This window comes from Mercurialis annua, linkage group LG2, assembly GCF_937616625.2.
Source record: "Mercurialis annua linkage group LG2, ddMerAnnu1.2, whole genome shotgun sequence".
NCBI lineage: Eukaryota > Viridiplantae > Streptophyta > Magnoliopsida > Malpighiales > Euphorbiaceae > Mercurialis > Mercurialis annua.
Genome location: NC_065571.1, coordinates 57,808,682 through 57,830,680, shown reverse-complemented (window position 1 = coordinate 57,830,680; position 21,999 = coordinate 57,808,682). Strand labels below are relative to the sequence as shown.

At 33.7% G+C, this 21,999-nt stretch overlaps 2 protein-coding genes across 2 annotated transcripts; one reads left to right on the top strand and one right to left on the bottom strand.

The window, feature by feature from the left end:
• The first annotated feature begins 412 nt into the window (after window positions 1–412).
• LOC126669103 (26S proteasome regulatory subunit 4 homolog B-like) lies at window positions 413–4,523 on the top strand. The gene is made up of 6 exons (XM_050362434.2): window positions 413–972; window positions 1,611–1,856; window positions 2,762–2,931; window positions 3,024–3,240; window positions 3,991–4,131; window positions 4,251–4,523. Exons 1-6 carry the CDS (start codon window positions 499–501, stop codon window positions 4,332–4,334), a joined length of 1,332 nt encoding a protein of 443 aa, XP_050218391.1. The 5' UTR covers window positions 413–498; the 3' UTR covers window positions 4,335–4,523.
• Window positions 4,524–8,453: 3,930 nt separating this feature from the next.
• Window positions 8,454–18,084, bottom strand: LOC126668829 (uncharacterized). The gene is made up of 14 exons (XM_050362034.1): window positions 17,795–18,084; window positions 17,542–17,659; window positions 17,237–17,415; window positions 16,822–16,904; window positions 16,499–16,683; window positions 14,668–14,729; window positions 14,358–14,469; window positions 14,129–14,248; window positions 13,694–13,813; window positions 13,463–13,583; window positions 13,214–13,370; window positions 10,687–10,759; window positions 10,268–10,395; window positions 8,454–8,884 (listed from the first exon to the last, which is right to left on the bottom strand). The coding sequence occupies exons 1-14, from the start codon at window positions 18,053–18,055 to the stop codon at window positions 8,762–8,764; spliced, it is 1,842 nt and encodes a 613-aa protein (XP_050217991.1). The 5' UTR covers window positions 18,056–18,084; the 3' UTR covers window positions 8,454–8,761.
• Between the last annotated feature and the right edge of the window lie 3,915 nt (window positions 18,085–21,999).

The window sequence follows — 21,999 nt, the reverse complement described above, 5'->3', positions numbered from 1 at the left end:
TAATAATACACTTACTACTACTTAAATTAATATAATTCATCAATATAATTAATATTTTTAATCCAACTTCTGTAGATTTTTTCTAAGCCAACAAAACTCTAACTATTTTAGTATTAATTAGAGTGCTATATTAATTCCTAATAAAAACTCAAAATATTTTAATATTGACAATAAATAAAATAAATTAATACAGTCATAATTAATTTAACTAATGTATAAATTGACAAGTCATGTTATGAGTTATTTTAGGTTCGATCGCTCATATTTTTCGAACTTTCGGGGGCTAAAATGAGACAAACTAAAGAAAAGGGCATAGATGAGAGATTATAGCACTTCTTTAGAGTTCTTTGGTACATTTTCCCAATGAAATTGAAAACCACTAAATAAAAGTTGTCTTGTGAAAAAAGACTACTAAAATCAATAAGTAAACAAAACAAACCATAGCAGTACTAAAGCATCAGATTCTTAAAAAAAAACACAACTCATTCGATCCTAACAATGGGTCAAGGACCTTCGGGTATGAACCGGCCACCCGGCGATCGGAAAAACGACTCCGACAACAAGAAGGACAAAAAATACGAACCAGCAGCGCCACCGTCGCGAGTCGGCCGCAAACAGCGGAAACAAAAAGGCCCAGAAGCCGCCGCACGGCTGCCCACAGTAACGCCGCTGACAAAATGCAAACTGAGACTCCTAAAACTGGAGCGCATCAAAGATTATCTGTTAATGGAGGAGGAATTTGTGGGCAGTCAAGAACGGCTGAAGCCGCAAGAGGAGAAGAACGAAGAAGACCGATCTAAGGTGGATGATCTGCGTGGCTCGCCGATGAGTGTGGGGAACTTGGAAGAGTTGATCGATGAGAATCACGCCATTGTTTCGTCGAGTGTCGGACCGGAGTATTATGTGGGTATTTTGTCTTTTGTTGATAAGGATCAGCTTGAACCGGGGTGTGCTATTCTTATGCATAACAAGGTTTGTGAATTTTGATTATTGTTTTGGTTTTAATTGCTGAGGTGTTAATTGTTGCGTGGTATTGAGAATTGGGTTTTTAGGGTTAGGGTTAGGGTTTTGGGATGGAAAAATTGAGGGGTTTGCTTGAGAATTTAGAATTGGTGTTATTAATATTATTATAGTTGTGAGAAGTTTGTTTGAACAGAATAAGCAGTGACTTACATTTGAAGTTCATGTTGTCTACATAGCACGGATACAGAAACGCTGAAATGAGAAACTTTGAATAGAATTTGGGGATTTTTTCAAAAATATCCTTTTTCGGTAGTATATTAGTATATTATTGGTAACTCATCGGTAGATTAGAGGTAAAAGGAGTATTTTTACAAAAGTTTCTAAAAATGAGATACAGAGGGTAATTTCCCTAGAATTTGGCGAAATTATAGTTTTTATAAGAATAGGTTATAATTATAGTGGTTGGGAATCTAAGAAGTGTTTCTGGAAACAGTAATGAAATGTAGAATTCGACAATTTGTGCAATATAGGATGTAGTACCCTTTTATTTCAGAAAGCCGAATCATCATCATGTGTTTGATATTATTGTGTTTGTATAGTAGTCTTTGTGTTTTGGTGATGGAAATATGGTGCTGTTTTCTGTGCAGGTGCTTTCTGTTGTTGGGCTTCTTCAAGATGAGGTTGATCCTATGGTGTCTGTGATGAAGGTTGAGAAGGCACCGTTGGAATCTTATGCTGATATTGGTGGTCTGGATGCCCAAATACAAGAAATTAAAGAAGCGGTGGAGCTTCCTCTTACTCATCCTGAGTTATATGAGGATATTGGTATTAAACCCCCTAAAGGAGTGATACTTTATGGAGAGCCTGGAACAGGGAAAACGTTGCTTGCTAAGGTGCATCTTCTTTTTCTTTTCCTCTAGTTTATTGTTTTTTTGGCTATTTTTTTTATTCCTAGAAGTTATTTTTTGTTTTAATTTTTGGTTCAGTTTTGGCTTTTTATTAGCATGGGCATAATTTGGATAGTAGCACTTCTATGTGTTTTTCTTGTCATTTGGTGACTTTGTTATTAGACTTTGGTTCTCTGGATGAAAACAAAAAGAAGATTAAGACAGCTTAATAATTTTCGAGGCAAGGTGTGTGTCTAGATAAGGTTATCTGTATCCTTTGTCCTGAAATCCTTTTATGTTGCGTTTGGCTCAAATGAAGTCCATCAAATGTTATGGTGCTTTATTGTAAATGAATATAGTTGTATTTGGTTTATCTAGAAATTTATTTACTAACTTTTATTATTTAAGTTTTGCAGAGTTAGTAATGTGTATATCAAATGAATTCTAGAGTAGAATTGAACTAAACAAAAGGGTAGTAAAAAGTCCTAGGTATAAGATTGTTGGGATATTTTTCTTTGGGAACTAGAATATAACTGCATATTCTTGTCAATTGCCGATTGTATGAACACAGTCTTGCCAGTGTTATCTTAATAAGAAGACTGAAGAGGGCTTTGCTTTAGTAATATGACAACTGAGTTATTGGATGGGTATTATTTTTCTTTATTTCTTTCATAGCTTAATGCATGAAGTATGCATGATAAAATGGGGATTATTCTGGTTCCAACTTCTAGGATTTTTTTTAATTACGTATTATATGTTGTATATTACTTTAGCAGTAACTGTATATTGCACAAGTGCCTACCACATATTTCAGTTGTCACAATGTTCAGTATGGTTGTTGTTTAACACTTGCTATATCATTTTGATCTGGTGTCGATGGTCTCATAAATATTACCTTCATTAAATTTCAGGCAGTGGCAAATTCCACATCAGCAACTTTCTTGCGTGTAGTAGGAAGTGAATTGATTCAGAAATACTTGGGAGATGGCCCAAAATTAGTGAGGGAACTCTTCAGAGTTGCTGATGATCTTTCACCATCAATTGTCTTTATTGATGAAATTGATGCAGTTGGCACAAAGAGGTATGCTTGTTGATATGTAGATGATAGAAAGATGTTATGTTACCATGATGAGTATGTATGATGTACACTTGCTTGAAAATTGGATCTTTCAGATATGATGCACATTCAGGTGGTGAACGTGAGATCCAAAGAACTATGTTGGAGTTGCTGAACCAATTGGATGGTTTTGATTCAAGAGGAGATGTGAAAGTAATTCTTGCAACAAACAGAATTGAAAGTCTCGATCCTGCCTTGTTGCGTCCTGGACGAATAGATAGAAAAATTGAATTTCCACTTCCTGATATCAAAACTAGGAGGCGTATTTTCCAGGTATTTGATCATGTATTCTTAGGGCTGTAAATGAACCGATCTACTCAACCTTCGGCTTGACGAGAGCTCGGTTCGTGTCCGTTCGTATAGCTCGAGCTTGATTTTATGTTCACTTTTTTATGAGCTGAACATGTACATAGTGGTGTTTGGCTTGTTTACGTTAACGAACAGGCTTCGGTTAGCCGAAGAAGACCCTTGCCAATCCATGTGGCCTGCTTGACGAGCGTCAGTGACGGAGACATCGTAAATTGGTCCGCAAGCATCGCGATAAGAACAACTCGTTTAATTATTCGTAAACGAACTTGTATATGATCTCGATAAAGAGTTCATGAATTGGCTCGTATAAAACTCGATAAAAAGTTTGCAATTTAGCTATTTTTTTTTAAATTAAATATAAAATATTCTTTTAATACATTAAAACTAAATTATTATAAACAAACTACGTAGTTTTGATAAAAAAAGAAGCAAAACTACAGTCTCACTTTGTGTTTGTTTCCGTTCGTGAAGGAGCTCGTTTAGTACATTCACGAGCTTGTTTGTGAGCTTGTTCATTTGGCAGTTAAACGAACGAACAAGAACACTTCATTCAAAGCTCGAGCAAACATGAACCGAACAAGCTCGCTCATGTAATAAGCCGAACACGAACACCTCAAAATCGGCTCGGCTCTGTTCCTTTACAGCCCTAGTATTCTATATTACTGTTATTTCTACTTTTGGTCGCCATTTACGCATTCTTGCTTCTTACTGTAGATACATACATCAAGGATGACGCTGGCAGATGATGTTAACTTAGAAGAATTTGTAATGACAAAGGACGAATTTTCTGGAGCTGATATCAAAGCTATATGTACAGAGGCTGGCCTACTTGCTTTAAGAGAGCGGCGGATGAAGGTGAGTTGTTGCTCAACTGAAGGTTAGAGCCACAGATGGCTGCTTGCTTACAGTTTTTTTTTTCTTTTTAACCAGCTTGCTTACAGTTTCATTAATTCAACTGTTGGGTGTTGTTTCAGGTAACCCATGCAGATTTCAAGAAAGCAAAGGAGAAAGTGATGTTCAAAAAGAAAGAAGGCGTACCAGAAGGGCTCTATATGTGAAGCAAAGGCAATCACGAAAGTCTTATGCTTACTTTTTCTTTCAGCATTCACATCAATTTGCTTAGTTTTGGGTATAGCCATGCTTCAACTTGTTATAATGCAGCTATCATTCTTTCGGCACCCCTGTGTTTTTAACAGTGTAATTTGAAATCTTCCTGTTTCATCAAATTTTTAATTTTTTTTACATAATTTTTGTTTACATATATTGAAAGTTAGGTTATTTTATTTGGCCAATTATCTCTGATACCCTTATCTGCTAAATAATTGGGAAAGTAATGTAGATGATTGAGGGGAGATTTGGATGGTGTGGCTGTGAGATTTGATAATTTGTGATGTTTATAGTTGTTTCCGGGAGTAATGTCTGCATTAGCAATTGGTGGGGGATAGGCTAGTAAGTTTGCTCGGTTATGTTTCTGTTTTTGTAGATCTTTTCTGCAATTTCCTGTTGCCCTTCAAGCTGGACAACACAACAGCTATAGGCAAGTTTCTTGTGTCATATCTTAAAAACAAGCATCATTTAACAAGTGAAAATGATAAGCTAGTTCAGCTAAGTTACGTAGCATTAGCCCACAATAAAACCCGTAATAATCATCGTTACTCGGGTCAGGCAATTATGATTTTTCCATTTCCTTTTCTTTTGCTTTCAGCTTCATATTTGTGATAAGAATGCATGCATGGCGGCATGGTACCACAAATGGTGTCTGATAAAACGTTTGGTGGCTGCTGATAAGAGAATGCCATGCACTTGAAACGTAGAAAAGATTTTCAGGCAGATTCATCATCATGGTTTTGTCATCGGTAATTCAATTGCACTTCTTAACGAGTATGCTATGCCGTACCTCCTGCTTCACCGCTATGATTTACTAAAAACGAACCATGAATTTCATTTCATGTATTTAGGTGATCCATTTGTATATAAATTTCAGCCTCATCTTTATAAAGTGTGAGGGTTTGAAGCACATAGCTCTAACTAATCCCGGTAAAATCAACACATACATTTAATTATATGGTTCTCATTATAAGAATCACTATTTGGAGCACATTGTTCTAGACCATCTACTTACAATCATGAATAGCAAAGTAAAATCATTCATTTACTTTTCATAAATTATTAAAATTAACATGAAAATATTATATAAATAATTTTACGAGATAATCGTTTTAAGTAATTTTAATGAAAACCAAATTTTAAATAATATTTATAATATAAATTATTTAATAATATTTAATTTTATAAATTATGATACATATTATATATATTAATTAAACTAATTATATGTAACAAAAATAAGTTTGTGAGTGTAATTGATAAAAGTATATAAATATTAAAGTAAAAGATGATTACAATATTAAATATGAAAAGGAATATTCTTTTTGGTATAGAAAAAGGTGATTGTGATTAGAGTGAATTTGATAATAAATAACTTAATCAATATTTGGTGATGAAAATTAGATGAATTATATTAGGTGATTGTGGTTGGAAATGGCCTAAGCCCTATAAAATGTTTAACCTTTATATTTTTGGAGTTCCATATTCAAAAAAATTAAATTTATTTCTTACTCCAAAACCTTTGAAATTATATTTCATTTTTACAAATTTTTACTTAATGCTTGCATTTTACAATTTATAATTTGTAACTTGTTTTGCAATCTGGTTCTACAGAAAACTGTAAAAGCACATTCACAATCCATATATATATATTATGTTTATGTTTCTTATTTGTTACTACCTCCGTTCTTTTTTAGTTGTCCATTTAGCCAATATTGCGCATACCAACATAGTGCTCCTTTTGTCTTAACTTATAAAGAGGAATACTAATATATCCCTATTAGTTAATAAATGCTTTTTGAATTAAACCATATAGTCATTTATTAGGGATGGATAAATTTGGAAGATAATAGCTAAAAACACATTGAAATTCTAAATGGACAACTAATTAGAGACAAATATGTTTTGCTAAATGGACAACTAAAAAAGAACGGAGGGAGTATTTGTTATTTGTTATTTTGATTGTTGTTATGTGTGTTTACCTTTACCATCTTAATCTTCATTTATCTCATCTTACTCATACTTCGTCTAGTGTTAGTCAGTAACATGAGAGAATTAGCTAGTTACCTAGATTAGAAAAATATTAGCATTTAGTAACTCTAAAATTCTAACTTGATTTACATACCCCAAGCGTGTCAGCCATTTACTTTTTTACTCTGCTCTTTATTTTTTATACTCCACTTATACCTAACACATTTTATTCAAAGTTTCTTCTTCTTCGTCTTCTTTTTTTTCTTCTTCTTCTCTTCTCAGCTCATTTAAAGAGAAAAAAAAAACAACAAATCAACAATTAAATTTAAAATCTTCAGCTCATAACAATTCAACAAATTAATTTCTCTAATTCTATCATTACTTTTTAAAAAATTATTGTGACTTTCAAATTTAATTTCGATCCGCTCAAAGTTTTAATTCCTAATCAAATAGCTTCAAATTTCACTTCGAATTCAAATCTAACGATCATAACTTTCTTAAAAAATAAATAAAACTGTAAATTATTAATTTATTTGTTCTCATTAAAAATCTATTAAAAACGGTTTCAAAATACAGTTTCCATTGCAGTTTCAAACCGTTTACGAAGGTTTCAAACTGTCTAAAACAGTTTCTAAAAAACGCTTTCGAACAGTCTAAAAATAACAGTTTCAAAAAACAGTTTCAAACCGTTTACAAAGGTTTCGAACAGTATAAAATAGTTGCAAACCGTTTACAAAGGTCTCAAGCAGTTTTTAAAAATACTTTCAAATAGTTTAAAAAATAACAGTTTCAAACAGTATAAAACAGTTTCAAACCGTTTACATAAAAAATAACAGTTTCAAACAGTTTCAACAAAACAGTTTCAAACAGAAACAGTTGCAAACCGTTTACAAAAGTCTCAAACAATCTAAAATAGTTTCTAAAAAATACTTTCAAACACTTAAAAAAATAACAGTTTGAAACAGTTTCAAACCGTTTACAAAGGTTTCGAACAGTATAAAACAGTTTCGAAAAAACAGTTTCAACGATTTCTAAAATTAATTTTAAACATTTGAAAACCAGGTCAAAATATCATCAATGAAGAAAATTACGATTTTTTCAAAAAAAATTGTAAAAAATTACAGAACACGATGATCTAATAATTTAAAACAACATAGAAAGAAAGAAGTAGTAGAAGAAGAAGAAGTATTTTATCATCTATCACTCATCATATTATCTCTTAAACTCTTCTTTTTATTCAAATTTCTTTGTCTTACAGTTCATTTATATAGTGTGGAAAATAGGAAAAGCAAAAAACGAAAAAAACGAAAAAAAAAAGTTATAGAGAAAAGAAGAAGAAGAAGAAAAAAAAAAGAAGAAGAAGAAGAAAGAAAAGAGAAGAAAAGAGAAAAAAAACGAAAAAGAAAAAGGAGAAGGAAGAGAGAGGAAAAGGAGAGAGAGAGAGAGAGTGAAAAAAGAAGAATGAGATATGCATGTGTTTAAAAGAAGGAGAGTAAAAATACAAATAAGTTATTTTGCTAATTGAGAGTACAACTAAAAACAATAGAAAAATAGAGTATAAAAGTAAATTTTTGAAATTGAGGTATTTAGAACAAATAAGTTAGAAAAAGGAGTTTTTTGTGCAAATTCCTCCAGTAACATCTTATAGTTCTATATGAGATACTACGAGAGTATCCTTGATTTAGCCATCAATCCATAATCCATCAGAGTAGCCAGTGTATGAATATGATTTTTTTTTTAAAAAGTGAGTACAAAATCGATCTAAATAAAAAAAAATCAAATCTGTCTTCAAAGTTAAAAAAAATTGTGAGAAATTGGAAACATCAATTAAGTAAAACATAAGTAGTCAAGATGTTTAGACCAACTAGAAAAATAATTTAAGATCCAGTCGATGCTTTAGATGATCAAAGTTGAATAAATAATAATTTATGCATAACTAGGATTGCATTGTTTTTGTAACTTTTTCTGTGATTGTTTTCTTCTACGTTTACACTTTTGTAATTGTCCTTATGAACATAGAATAAACTTTTTGACATAACAAAAGAAATAGTACTTTCAATTGAGAAACATTAGTACCAAATGGACAATTCAGATCTTCCTTAACAAATAAAAGCATAAGTTCGGACTTCATAGTTCATAATTCAATTCAACACCAAAAGGAAATTCCATGCCAAAAAATTTGATCCATTGGACATGAAATTAGAAATATTCGAGTTTATTTGATCTCCAATAAAAAAAACAGATGTAACTGGACCTAGTTTATTCTGTCACATAATTTTATGTATCAAAATTACTTTTTCTCTATTTTAAATCAACTTTACAAAGAGTTGTTTTCTTGATTTCCTGTCAATCTCACCACTTTCCCAGAGGAAACAATCCTGCACAAAGTTACTGAGAAGTAACAAACCTACTCCAAAGCTTTGGCAATTAACTGACGACGAGAAAGTTGCTGCTCATAAAGCTCCCGGAAAATGTGGTATTTGGCATCATGATATTTCTTCACCTTTGGATCTTTTGATGGATGAATAACCTGTAAAGGGTCAAGCGCACTAAATTACAATGGTGGTAACAGAACAAAGACTGAAGCAATCCCTCAATGTTCATAACCATCCAAAGTTGGTATTTATACACCGATTTTCCCGTGCCTGCATGCCAGGAAAAGTACTCAAACCAGGACTTCTTGGTCCTCTTAGCCGCTACTTAATCAAGTAGAAAATGTAGACAAGCTAAGCTACATACCCTACTATTCTCAAATAACACAATGATGAGGACGGCTGTAGTAACACAATGATGTGTATATATATTTATGCGAGGTTTTCATTGATAAAGAGGAGAGAAATCCGAGTCACTGAAAGTTGCGTCTTGAAGGATTCTCTCCAACAAATGCTATTTCCTTTATTCCTATACATTCTGTCATCAAGGTAGAAAAACTCAAAAACTTTCAACGAAGCCAAAAACATGTTCAAATAGTTGACCTTGTAAATAGATCATGGACTTGGGGCCGTAAAAAATCCTTATTGATTTTGTAAACAACATAAAGAATTGATATTCCATTAAAACAAAAAAGGAAGCTGCTATTGTCCAAATTAAACAGGTAAATGTTAAAAAAAAATCAAGTTGAAACTAAAAATGCCTGCTTTTATTGAGTTGGAAAACATAAAGTGATTTAAGGTAACCTCGAAATAGTCTCTAAATTTACTACACATTAATCAAATAACTAGGCTTATGCAGTACTGAATTGCAGCTTAAGAAACAAAATGCAAAGGATAGGTTCATTTAGGCAGTCTCCAAGAATTAACTGGTGTTGGAAAAAATATTTACTGCAAGCCATGAGATATTTCCAAGCTTTTAGTAGGTTTTCTTAGTTTCTGTTAAATATGCATGCATGTAATAATACTTTATTAAGAAGCATCAACAGACTCTAGTTCGCATATATATGAAGATGAACAAAGATAATTTGCACACACTTCGCATAAGCAATTAAAAATTGCTACTGTATCATTAGTCCAATCACGCATTTGCAGTACAAGTCATTACCATTGAAGTAAACAGCTCGGAAGTTTTGTTTCTTTTTTACCTATTTTTCCTCATTTATGTTTCTCTTTAGGTTGTGAAAGTAGATGGAGAAAGAACATCAACTAGTGGGAATTCCAGAAAAAAAAAATAGGAAAGCTGCATTGTGTATATTAACTGAAAACCTCCTAGGAAAGTTGAGGAAGTGGAGTGGAGAAGTTGAAAATTTTGACTAATGGAAATTCCAATATAAACAGAACAACATGAAAGGTTCATTTGTATATTCTCCTCCAATCAATTAATCTCTCTTTATCAAAATTTAATTATCCCAAGAACCTCGTAACTCATCACTATAATTATAAATCAAATGAAGTAAAACAAGGAGAGCTTGCATGCATACCTGACCAGCAGCATTCAGAGCCTTCATGGCGTCACCTAGACCAGCATATTTCTTTGCAGCAACAGCACCAATGATGGCAGCACCTAATAGCACAGACTCACTTTCTCGTGGTAGTATAATAGGGCAACCTACACCCGTCATGAAGAAGCATTAGGTTGGTCAGCATGCAGATAGCACAATGGAAAAAGCATAACAATATTTTTCAGAACTAATTGATGTCAATCTATCAGTCTGTAGAATACTGAACTAAATGTTTCTTTACTCTCAAATAATAGTGCACATCATGCATGCCATACAGTGGAAAGATGATACAAAGATTGCCAATCAATTGAAACAACACATGCCAGGTTAAAAATTACTGAAAAAGTTTTAAGATGTCAAAAACAGAAGAATAAGAGTATGTCTATGATGGTAGGTACCAGTAATATCTGCATGTTCTTGAACAAAGACAAGATTTTTTGAAAGGCCGCCGCATGCAAGCAACATGTCAATCTGCAAGGACGAGAGATTTACAAGAAAGAACAGAAAGCATTAAACAATTTACATTCTTGAGAAATAATCGTAGCTTAACTAGCTTGAAAACAGTTAAAATAAAAACAAAAACAATACAAAACAAAACAAAACTCGCAATAACATGAGTTGGCAAGAATAAAGCTAGCCTCAAAGCTTCAGTAGTTCGAGTGAATTTATAATCACCAAAGCTTTTAAGTTAAACAGCTAATTTTGCACATGATTGATTGAAGCAAAGATATGCTCTTCCTCCCCAATCGACAGTAAAAGAATTCACATTTCCATCTGCAACTTGCACGCATCTGCCATTACACAATGGTATCAGGCCTATAATGCTGAAACCAATGGAATAATGGCCTTTACCAGCACATTAAGGGCTCTTTTGCTTCTAAGATCTGACTTCTCCAGCCACCATCTTTCATCCGTCTTTAGCATAAATCCATTAAAACTCATGTTACATAAAGATTTTAGCTTGATTTTGTATTGGTACATGGAACAATAAAGTCCAGGCTTTTAGTCTTTTGTGTTCAAAAAGGAAATCATTTGTTTTTTTTGTGCTCGCATTTGCATATTTGTAGTAAACACAAAAGGCTAGGCTGTATTTATAAGTCTTTTCGGTTGTGATACAGACATGGTGTTCTGGGCTACCGGCTGAAGTTCTTTGTATATGATGAACACATATAATAGTATGCAATGTCTTCTTTGACATATTTATGCTCATTGATTAGCTGTATTTGTTAAATATGATCCGATTGCTGCATTTTATCAAACATAAGAATGCTCAGCATGCCATAACCATACAACATCTCTATTTCCATTTTATTAGACTACAAGGCACATATAGAGTTACAGTTACACAAATATTTTTAGTAGACCCTTATGTCTCTGGCCTTGCAAAATTTAAATCACTATTTTTGGAAAAATTACTCACATCATAATTTTAAGGCAAAATTTTGAAGCCTGGCCATCTGGCTGTTTCTAAGTATCCTTGTCATGGACTCCATGACTGGTTCTATTAACAGAAAAGTACATTGAGTAATTTTGAGCTGCAACAAAGAGATGACTTGCTCTGAAATCATCAATTTTTAGATTTCATCAAGATTAACATAGCTAGAATAACATCTGAATTATTTGATCAGTGTGTTCATTAAAAGATAAAAAAAACCCTAATTTGAGGATACAAATGATCACAGTTCCTGGAAATGTTAAAAATAGAGCAGAAAGAAGGAACTAAAATTACTGGCATATAAAAATAAGGAAAAAAAACAAGCATAAGTTATTAACTCCGTTAAATTTAATTAAATTTTAACAAACTGGAGGTTAACAATTTTAAGTTGATAAAATTAAAAATATAAAGAAAGGTAAAGCCATAGTTTCCAAGGATATTTTTATCAGTTATGGAATATAATATTATTTCTGAGTTCCATCTTAAATAAATGTTGTTTGTTAATTCTCGTAACTAATTTCCTCCTTATGCTATCCGTAGTCAGAATTACGCAAAAGAGGATGTAAACCATTTCCTCTTTTGCCCATTTGTGATTTGTCTAACTCCTAAACATAAATAGTAAATCATTCCAAGAATATATTAGGGCAGACTATGTCATATTGATACATATAAATGACTACTCTTTTACATCAATAACAAACAAAAAAATTCAAACAATATTCCTGGATTAAAATTTAAATTATTATTAAGGTGCAAAAGATGAGAACTAATAATTGGCTAGGAGACATGAGGATTTTCTAATTTGCTTGGTCCTTCCTAAAATGCATGGGCCTTTTTTTTATCTGCAACGAAGGTACACCGACATAAATAAAATTGATCAAAGGTAAAATACCGGGATTATCACACGCAAGACTGTCAACTTTTAGGTTTTGGCAAATACTGGCCTAGGGTTTTAAGTTTTAAGTGTGATGAGAATAAACTTTAAGCACTCAAAAATCAAATTTAAATTGTATCTTTTCTAGCTAGAATTGACAGATCGAGAATTGATTAAGAAAATTAACTAAGCACAAGCTTTTCCTACTTGATAAGAGTTTCCAATAAATCCCTCATTTTCAAATTTGCATAGATATAAAAGGTTGAGAAATTGAAATAAGAGAGTAAGTCTTGAGAAGTTCCTGGTTGCCACTATTATGTTAAAAAGCATGGAGTTCAAGTTCAATTAGTTGTAACTACCAGAAAAATTCTTTTGGAGTAATAACCCAAGAGAAAGATAAATAGAGCATAGGATCCCATTGTGCAAGTAAGAGGACCGACTTGCATCTCAAATTAGCACTTTTATCTAACAGTGTACAAATGGGCCTTGTACTCCTGGAGTAAAATATAACAGCCCTAACTAGCAAAGCAGAGTCATTATACGTTTATACACTAGATGAAAAGTAATCTCATTACGGGAAAGGAAGTGCATAAGATTTGGAGGGATGCTTTCTTACTTTGTGACCATGAGCATTGGAATGCTCCACAATATGGCGAGTACCATAAGCAATACCTTGCGTGGCAGCAAGGTATAGAAGAGCCAATTGTCTATCACTTGTGTCAAGGGTCATGCCACAAATAATTCCCTTCACTTTCGGATCTGCAACTGGAGACCTGTACCATCAAGCATTTACCAGCTCAAAAATTAATGAAAGAAATTAAACACTATAACCTGAATATGTGTCATTAAAAAAAAAACCAGTTACCTGTTACCATGAAAGTCAGGAAGTACATGTATATCTTGTGTTAAAGCGGCAAGGAATGGAGCCTTTAGATCATCTACCATAGTCTTCAATATCTTGTTCAGTAGTTCAAACAGCGATATGTCTAGAAGACAAAGAAGAGGAATACAGGGTTAACGAAGCCATAGTACTATGTAAAAAGCATAAAGTATAATTTGGATAGTGTATTTGCTGCCAAAGAATATGAGATATTACTTTGAGAAGCAGCACGATTTGCAAGGTGAGGAGAGGCAACATGGTTTTCTATGATATAATCTAATAGTGCACCAGTAGCACTCTGTCCACCCTCTGTAAGCCAGTACTCAGGGATCATTGCTGCAGAATCAAAAAAAAGGGCGCTCAAACTAAATTAAGCAGTGTAAACGTCATTAACCAAAACAATAGTAAAAAACAGGCCATTAATATAAATATGATACTTTACATGGACAAGTGCACATCTACGTAGTGTTTCCAATCATTTTATTTTTACCAAGTTCAAAGCAATCCAGATCTAATCATTAAATTTTAACAAGTTCATTAAATTTAAAAGAAAAAAAGGAATTGCTCCAAACGATAGCCTTCCCTAGAACTGTACATGCTGTACTCTTTTTCAGAGAGCTAAATATTAAAATTAGAATTTTTAGATGATACCTGACCAAAATGGCCCCCAAACTCCAGGAATAAACAGCTTGCTCTGTGATACAGCCATATGACAAGTAGAAGTACCACAAACTAATGCCATACGATGACATACTGCTTCTTTATCATGTTCTGTGAAGAAGTGGGATATGAGGAGACACGTGAAACGGTATTTCCCGTCACAGAACTTATCATAAGATAAAGGTAAGGGTTTAAATTTTCATCTCAAATTACACAATACCTTTAACCTCAAAATCTGAGTCAGGAGGAACACTCTCCATGATCCCCACACCACCAGCGTGAGCATCAATCAGTGAAGTCCCCACAGGAATTCCAGCTTCAAGCCCCAATTCCTAAATATGTATGTGCAGGTAATTTAAACAAACAAAAAGAAAAATGAAGAGCCATAAATTTATATCTGAAGATAAACAAATCCACCCTCCAAAGCCCAGATAAAAATAATTTTCCAAATTTCTAGCATCTAATCAAACTGAACCTCAAGGAAGCGCCACTTGAAATCAATGTGAAATCTTCAATACAGAATTTCTTGCCTGCGCAGCTGTAGATGTTAGACCAGAACCCAGAGGATGACCAGGGAAAGCTACACTTCGTCCTGTTAAGGTTACATGATGTCAGGTTACCAACTGTAAAGAAAAGTAGGAAATACTGGTAAATGTAATCCACCAGTTTATTGATACGTTTGACAAGAAAACAACACTATGATTTACTATTTTAGTTTATTCATGTTTCATATATATGTATATATGTACATATATAATAGGGTTAATTCCATATAAAATCACCACCTTTACATGTTTTTTCATTTTAATCACGTCCTTTAAAAAGTGTCAAATAAAATCACCACCTTTCATTTTTTTGCAAATCTATCACGAATGTGAAATTTCGGTGTATCTTTTTTTACTCGACAACCGGAATCAACAAAAAAAAAGTAAGAGGAATGTATTTTGTGTGTTAATAGGGCATTAGTCAGATTAAAACATTTATTTGGGAGGAAAAAGACATCAAATTTTACTCATCGATGATAGATTTGCAAAAAAATGAAAGGTGGTGATTTTATTTGACACTTTTTAAAGGATGTGATTAAAATGAAAAAACGTGTAGAGGTGGTGATTTTATATGAAATTAACCCTATATAATACATATATATGTATATGTATGTATAAATATACTCCATCCGTCCCGTTTAAGAAGTCTCATATTCCATTTTTGGATGTCCCATTTAAAAGTCTCATTTCTATTTTTGGAATATTTTTCCATTGAACTTCTCTTTTTACCCTTCTTTTAGTCATCTTAAAAGAGCTCTATGGAAAATTCCACTATCATTAATAGGGGCAAAACATGAAAAAACATGAAAAAATAAAGATAGTTATTGTTTTCTTAATCTGTGTGTAAAGTCAAATGGGACTTCTAAAGTGGGACGGAGGGAGTATGTATATATATAGGTATGTATGTGTGCGTGTGACTGATTAAGTTAATCGAAATAAAATGCCAATCAAATTTTTTTTCTTTTTCTTTTCCGCATCGGAACATAAACCATATCATCATGCCTTCATTTGAATCCCCATTGACACTTAGAATGGGCCTACTCTGTTGCTATAGTTACTGTATCATAATAATCTACAGTTACACAGAGGACGGCAGTTATTGATCGTTCATCAATCAGGAGATACAATGGCAATATTGGTCATGCAGCTACTTACTAGTGACTATGATGGTTGTTCACCACTAGTCGTGATAGTGATATAAGTTATGGTATATAGACGTCAGCGAGCACTGATGGCCTACTGCAGTGGTGATAATAATTACGGCACTAATAGTCATAATGATGAAAGGAGCATTACGGGTCATTGTCTCCTCTCCTGTAGCTGCTACTGGTGGGATTTTTATGTAGTTGTTGCAGCGGTAATTTAATTCTATAATGATGATGATAGCAAAGTAGAAACGTGAAATCCATTTTAACCGAGCTCCTACCCATACATATGACATGCCCATTGTCTAACACAACAAGATTAAGATCCCAACTTAAATTTAAGGCTTAAATCCCATAATTTCTGATTTCTTATAGCATTAAATTTATTTCAATAGAGCTTAGAAGTTCTTTAATGTCTCGTACTTCTAAAATCCACCTCAGAATTCCCTAAAGTAGAATAGACCTGACTGATATTAGATATACAAGAAAAATATAAAAAAAAGTACTAGGTAGAATTCTTCGTTGATCTTAACCATAATATTATTTTAAAAGATTAGATATAAATATAAATTTTTAGTTGTCAGTATCGAATATTGATAGAATGCAAAGCATGCAAAGGGCTCAATTAGCATAATAATAAAATCAAATGTACAGAACCCCTCTAACCATACCAATTTTAGCATGATGACCATCTGTAAGATCACACAAGCCGATCTCTTCCCAAAAGTCATCATCCCATCCACAAGCTTCCATATCTCGAGAATCCTTTTCATTCATTTGTTGCATATGTGCATGGCCAAGATAAGTCCATTTGCATACTGTTGTACATAGACTACGAGTATCAACCCCTGTTGCTCTACATATCAAACAAAAAACAAATACCAAATATTGGGATAAGCATAAGCTTGTCGAAGGATCGAATAATTTGACTAATTCACGAAAACACAGTATGAAGTATAAACATTTTAAAAATGTTCCAAGAGAAAGAAACTACCTGTATGACAACCAATCGCTCAAGTCCATCCACCTAAACACGACGGACCATGACTCCGGCAGATTTTCTTTCACCCATAAAAGCTGAAATTTTTTAACTACAGACACTCAGATAGAGCACTAAATAAAACATTCAACCATTGTTAAAATAAATTACGTGCGTCAACCCGATTCACTTTTGGCAGGATTCAATTCTTAAGAGAAACGGTATTCTTGTACGTTATGAAGTTTAACATCTCAATTGCAAGCTTTTCAAACATGATAATTGCCTAATTAAGTTTAATTAGTTTTTCGGAAGATGAACATTTCAAAGAGGAGACGGAGATCATCTAAGATTCTAAACCACTATTTCTACTCCATATTTTAGAACTTAAAACTAATAGTCTAGATTAAATTAAAGAAACACATCAAAGTACCTTTGGAGGTTGCATTTCAGGAGAAAGAGCTCCACCACAATACTGTAAAACAGGTGAATTAGAAGAATTAATCTTCTCAGCTTGTTTTACAGCTCTATGATCCATCCATACTATAATATTCCTTCTCGAATCTCCACTCCACGAAACCGTTACCGGTGCTCCATCAGCATCAACCGCCACTTTTAAAGAACATAAAACACCAAAACTTATCCCCAAATTCCATATGATCAACTACAAAAACAGTATATATTTCTAATTCAAATTCAACAAAAGATTAAACAGTAAAAAGAATCTGTCAAACAAACCAAGAGAACAAGTGGCAGCAAATCCAATTCCAGTAACTTCATGTCCAGCTACATTTGCAAGTGAACATGCCGATTTCACCGCTGCACAGATTGCATGCCAAATATCCGTAGACGATTGCTGCCAATTCCATCACAACAATCTCAATTCTAAAATTCTTAATTGAAAAACCTAATAAATTAAACTCAATTTTTAAAATCCTCAATTAAAAAAATTAATGAATTGAACTCGATTCAATGATTTAATAATGCGAACCTCGACACAGACGCCTTCTTTCCATATTTGAATCGGACTACTGGCGGAGCCTAATAGCTTTCCTTTCTCATCAAACAAACCGGCGCGTGCGCTTCCTGTACCGACGTCCACCCCGAGAAACGTGGAGCTACGAGGCACGGCTGTCACGGTGGCGGTGGACATTTCGACGGACGAATGGTGGTGAAGAAATGTCCGTTGTTGTAGTTTTAGTTGTTCGGGAAGTAACGGTGTCGTATAAGCCCATTGGGTTCTTTTAGACATTTTATTTTTATTATTTTTTGGGTATTTTTTTGTGTGCTAAATTCTGAATTCGTGAAGTTTTAATGATCAAGTACGAATATGGGGCTTTCTCAAAAAAACAAAAAAAGTACGAATATGGGAAATGCCGTTAAACATTTGTCTTTTTCCTCTGTTAAATATTTGTCATTTTCCTCTAGACTTTCTTTGGAATAATTCTACTCATCTATACTACAGAACTAAGGAATATTGTCTAATCTTCGTCGTTCATTACAAAATAAATATTATAAATTTATTTAACTAAAATTGAATGTTTTTATCTACACCATTCATTTTGTAACGAATGATATAAATTTATTGAACATGAAGTGAATTTGAAGGAATCTCAATCCTGTAATTAGTATTGTTTTTTATCAAAACTAAAATTACATTAGATTAGATGTTAACAGAAATTAGCGGTGATTAGTTGATACCAATTTAAATTTTTAAAATACCCAACAGTATGCTGGGAAGAATTGGGGTCGAACCCCCAGCCTCACACGCATATAGAGTCTTACTCCCTTATCAACTGGGCTAAGTGCTCAAGTGCATCTAGAGTATATAATAAGTATAAAAGAAAAGCAAATTATATTGTACATGTAACAGTTCTCTCTTAAAAACCCCTTATAAGAGAAGTAAATTACACTTTTTTTCTTAAAAATAATAAAATGCAATATTGGCACACATGAGAAGGTTTTTAGCATGTCATTTTTCGTTTTCTTCTCTAGTTGGTGGTTTAAGTTAAATTAGTTAGTTAGAGTCTAGTTGTGTAATGTCCCATATGTTTTTGGCGTGTTTCTTCTTGTGTTGACTTTCTCTGGGTGAAAATTTTGATTAGATTTATCATTAGATATTCGAGGTTCGTCTTGTTTATACTAAGTATCTCAGTCGAGCTTTATCTGGGAGAGTTTGTATTCCCTCATTGATTTCACCTAGATCTTGCGTTATCGTTTTATGTTAAGTGGGAGTTAGTATAATACTTTTTATGACCAATTGAGATTGTTCGGCTTGTGAAAGTGGTGGTTTTGAGTTATCGTTCGAGGAACAACCTACTGAGTTTTTGCTTAGCAAGTGCTTAGGTCGTTAAGCACGAAATTCCTATAATTACAGTTTGGGTTGGTTGAATGGTTGAGGAATAATCTTGAGAGACATAGTTCGTTATGTAAAATTATTATCATTAATGTCCTTGTTTACCTTGGGTATCTTGTTTATACGTTTTTATGTTGGTTATGTGCATTTTGTTCAGCTTGATATGTAGTTTTATGTTATGTTTTACGTCAGTTGTTTTTCTTTTAAATTCGAAAACGAATTTTATATAAGTTGGGGAGATTGTGATATCCCGTGTGGTTTTGGCGTTGTTCTGTCACCATGTTGATCGCTTTTTGTGTTAGTTGGGCTCCGTGTGGTCCATGTTATACTTTGGGTTTGGTCAGTCGTTGCCGTTGGGCCTTGTGTAAGTTTTTGCTTTTCTAAAGCTTTGTGCAGGGAGGCACGATGGAAGGCACAATGGGTCCATCGTGCCTGCCATCGCGCCCTAAGCATTTTTTTTTTTCATTTTGCTGAGAAAGGCACGATGGATCCATCGCGCCCCTCTGTCAGAATTTCTATTTTGCCTATAAATAGACCCCTTATTTCGACCTAACCTATTCTATCACCTTTAACTAAACCCTAGCCGACTCTCACTGGCAAGAACTCTCTGAAACATCATATCCTTCTTTCCTTTCATTCGCTTTTGGATTCGGTAAGTTTCTCACGTTAGTTTTCCTTAATACGTTCATTATTGCATTGTCGTTTCTTAACTCATATCCTTTCCGCTTTAGCATCGATTTGATGTGGGTTTCATCGTTACATCAGCCCCTATCATTCTCATTAATCCTTAGGCGTTGTAATCCAATTCGGTACGTTCAATCTTTCTATTTATGCGTTGTTCGATTCATCGCTTTTGAATGTATGCTGCTGCCGATTTCTGAACTTGTTTTTGGGCATGGTTCTTGTTGTGTTTAGGCCCTAAATCTCACATCCAATCTCAGCTGAAACATCTCTGAAATCATCTAGCTTTGTTACATTCGAACGGTACCTCAAATCTCTCGAATTTACGTTAAATCATTTCGTTATTATTGGCTGTCGTTCCTTTGTGTTATTTACTGCCATTGTTGTTAGGTTTCTGAGGTTCTGATGTGTTGTTGTTTATCATACTTGATTGTTAAGATTGTTTGGATTTGATTTCATTAAGTGGGTTCGTGTTGCGAAATTAATTTGGTCTGTTGTTCTTGCTCGTTGCGTTGTTTTGCTTCACTAATCCGGACAATTTGTTGGGGCAGCTTCTTGCTTGACATTGCATGGACTTGTCCTTGTGTTATTCATTGTTAATGGTGGTTGTTAATTGTTGTTATTGCTTGTGTTGTGACAAATGTATGGCATTATGAACAATCATGATTATGACTATTCATATCCCTTGTTCTAATTGATAATTCTTAATGGTTTTGATTTATAAAATATGGATTGCTTATTACCTATTTTGAAACTGTCACGACCCCAAATGATTGAGCCGAGACCGGGAGTGATAGCTCCGGAACCCGTAGCAAGCCTAAAACCACTATAATTTTTTCGCAAATAAATATATTATTATATAAAAAACGTTGTTAGGAAGCATCTTTAATTAATATAAATACTCCTATCGAAATCTTATATTTCTTTTCTGAAAACTAATGCAACATGATTCGCAGGAACCAGGGTCTTAAAGTGTGATGTCTCACATCCAGCACTGCCCTGTTTCAACTCATAAATACAACCAATTCCATTCATGGCAATTGGTATAGAAATCAAAACTCTACTCATATACTGACACTTATGGACTACTGCAGCTCTACAAGAATTCTTACTTTGTGCAAGCCCAAGCGACTTCTGACATAAAGGAGATGGTCTGTCTGATCCGACTCTGTCACCTGAAAACAACAGTGAAGGGTCAGTATTTGGGAAAATACTGAGTGAGTTTGCATATTTACTAATAAGCATTTAAATAAAACATAAAATCGATAATGTAAACTATTCGATCAAATGCAGCCGAGCAACTGATCCGGATGAAACCCTATTCTCCAAATATATGTCGATATATAATAATCAAATCGATCGATCCAATTTGTAAGGTCACGAGATAATTCAACCGAGTTCAACCACTACCATTATTTTATCCCAAGTTGTGGGTCCCGAGATAGTTCAACCGAGTTAAACCCACTGGATACGGGTCCCGAGATAGTTCAACCGAGTTAAACCTCGTATCCAATTCGATATGTAATTCAACTTCGATACGATACGATATTCAATATTCGATAATATGGGCCCTTTCTATAATTTCTCTAATCAAAATTGGTGATCACACAGTCCTATTACCGCCCAATAGGAAGGCACGTTTCATCCGATATATACTGGTTTCAAATTCAGATATAAATGCAATTCCATATAAACATTCACGATATAAGCAAATGCGATGTAAATAAATAATATAAAGCATTTGCGATGTAAAACAATATACTTTTTAAATACTTGAAAAGTAAACAAACAAACTCACAGTGACCGCTTATATCCAAAAATACTCCGGTGCTCAGAAACGTCTAGCTTCCCGAGCTCCTGGTCTAGCGGCTCCTTGCCTCGCCGGGTCTAAAACTATTTCAAAATAATTGACTCACGTCAGAGTACTACTAAACGGTTTCTAACTCGTTTACGAATCGTATCTCTTTCTAACTCAATTCACGTTTAACCCCATTAGGTTAATGATTCAATCAATCGATAATTAATCGATTATAATCTCAATACGCGAATAGGAAACGGTATCAAAACAATACAATCGGAGATACAAGGGTCCGGGTGCACGTTCGTGCCTTGGGGTGCACGATCGTGCACTCTCTAGTGGTGCACGTTCGTCCACCTTG

Coding starts and splice junctions, on each gene's coding strand:
- LOC126669103 (XM_050362434.2), top strand. CDS start 499: ATGGGTCAAGGACCTTCGGGTATGAACCGGCCACCCGGCGATCGGAAA. Junction 3,241..3,990: donor CTAGGAGGCGTATTTTCCAG/GTATTTGATCAT, acceptor TTCTTACTGTAG/ATACATACATCAAGGATGAC. Junction 4,132..4,250: donor TAAGAGAGCGGCGGATGAAG/GTGAGTTGTTGC, acceptor GTGTTGTTTCAG/GTAACCCATGCAGATTTCAA.
- LOC126668829 (XM_050362034.1), bottom strand. CDS start 18,055: ATGTCTAAAAGAACCCAATGGGCTTATACGACACCGTTACTTCCCGAA. Junction 14,249..14,357: donor CTCAGATTTTGAGGTTAAAG/GTATTGTGTAAT, acceptor ACTTCTTCACAG/AACATGATAAAGAAGCAGTA. Junction 13,584..13,693: donor AAATCGTGCTGCTTCTCAAA/GTAATATCTCAT, acceptor TTTGTCTTCTAG/ACATATCGCTGTTTGAACTA.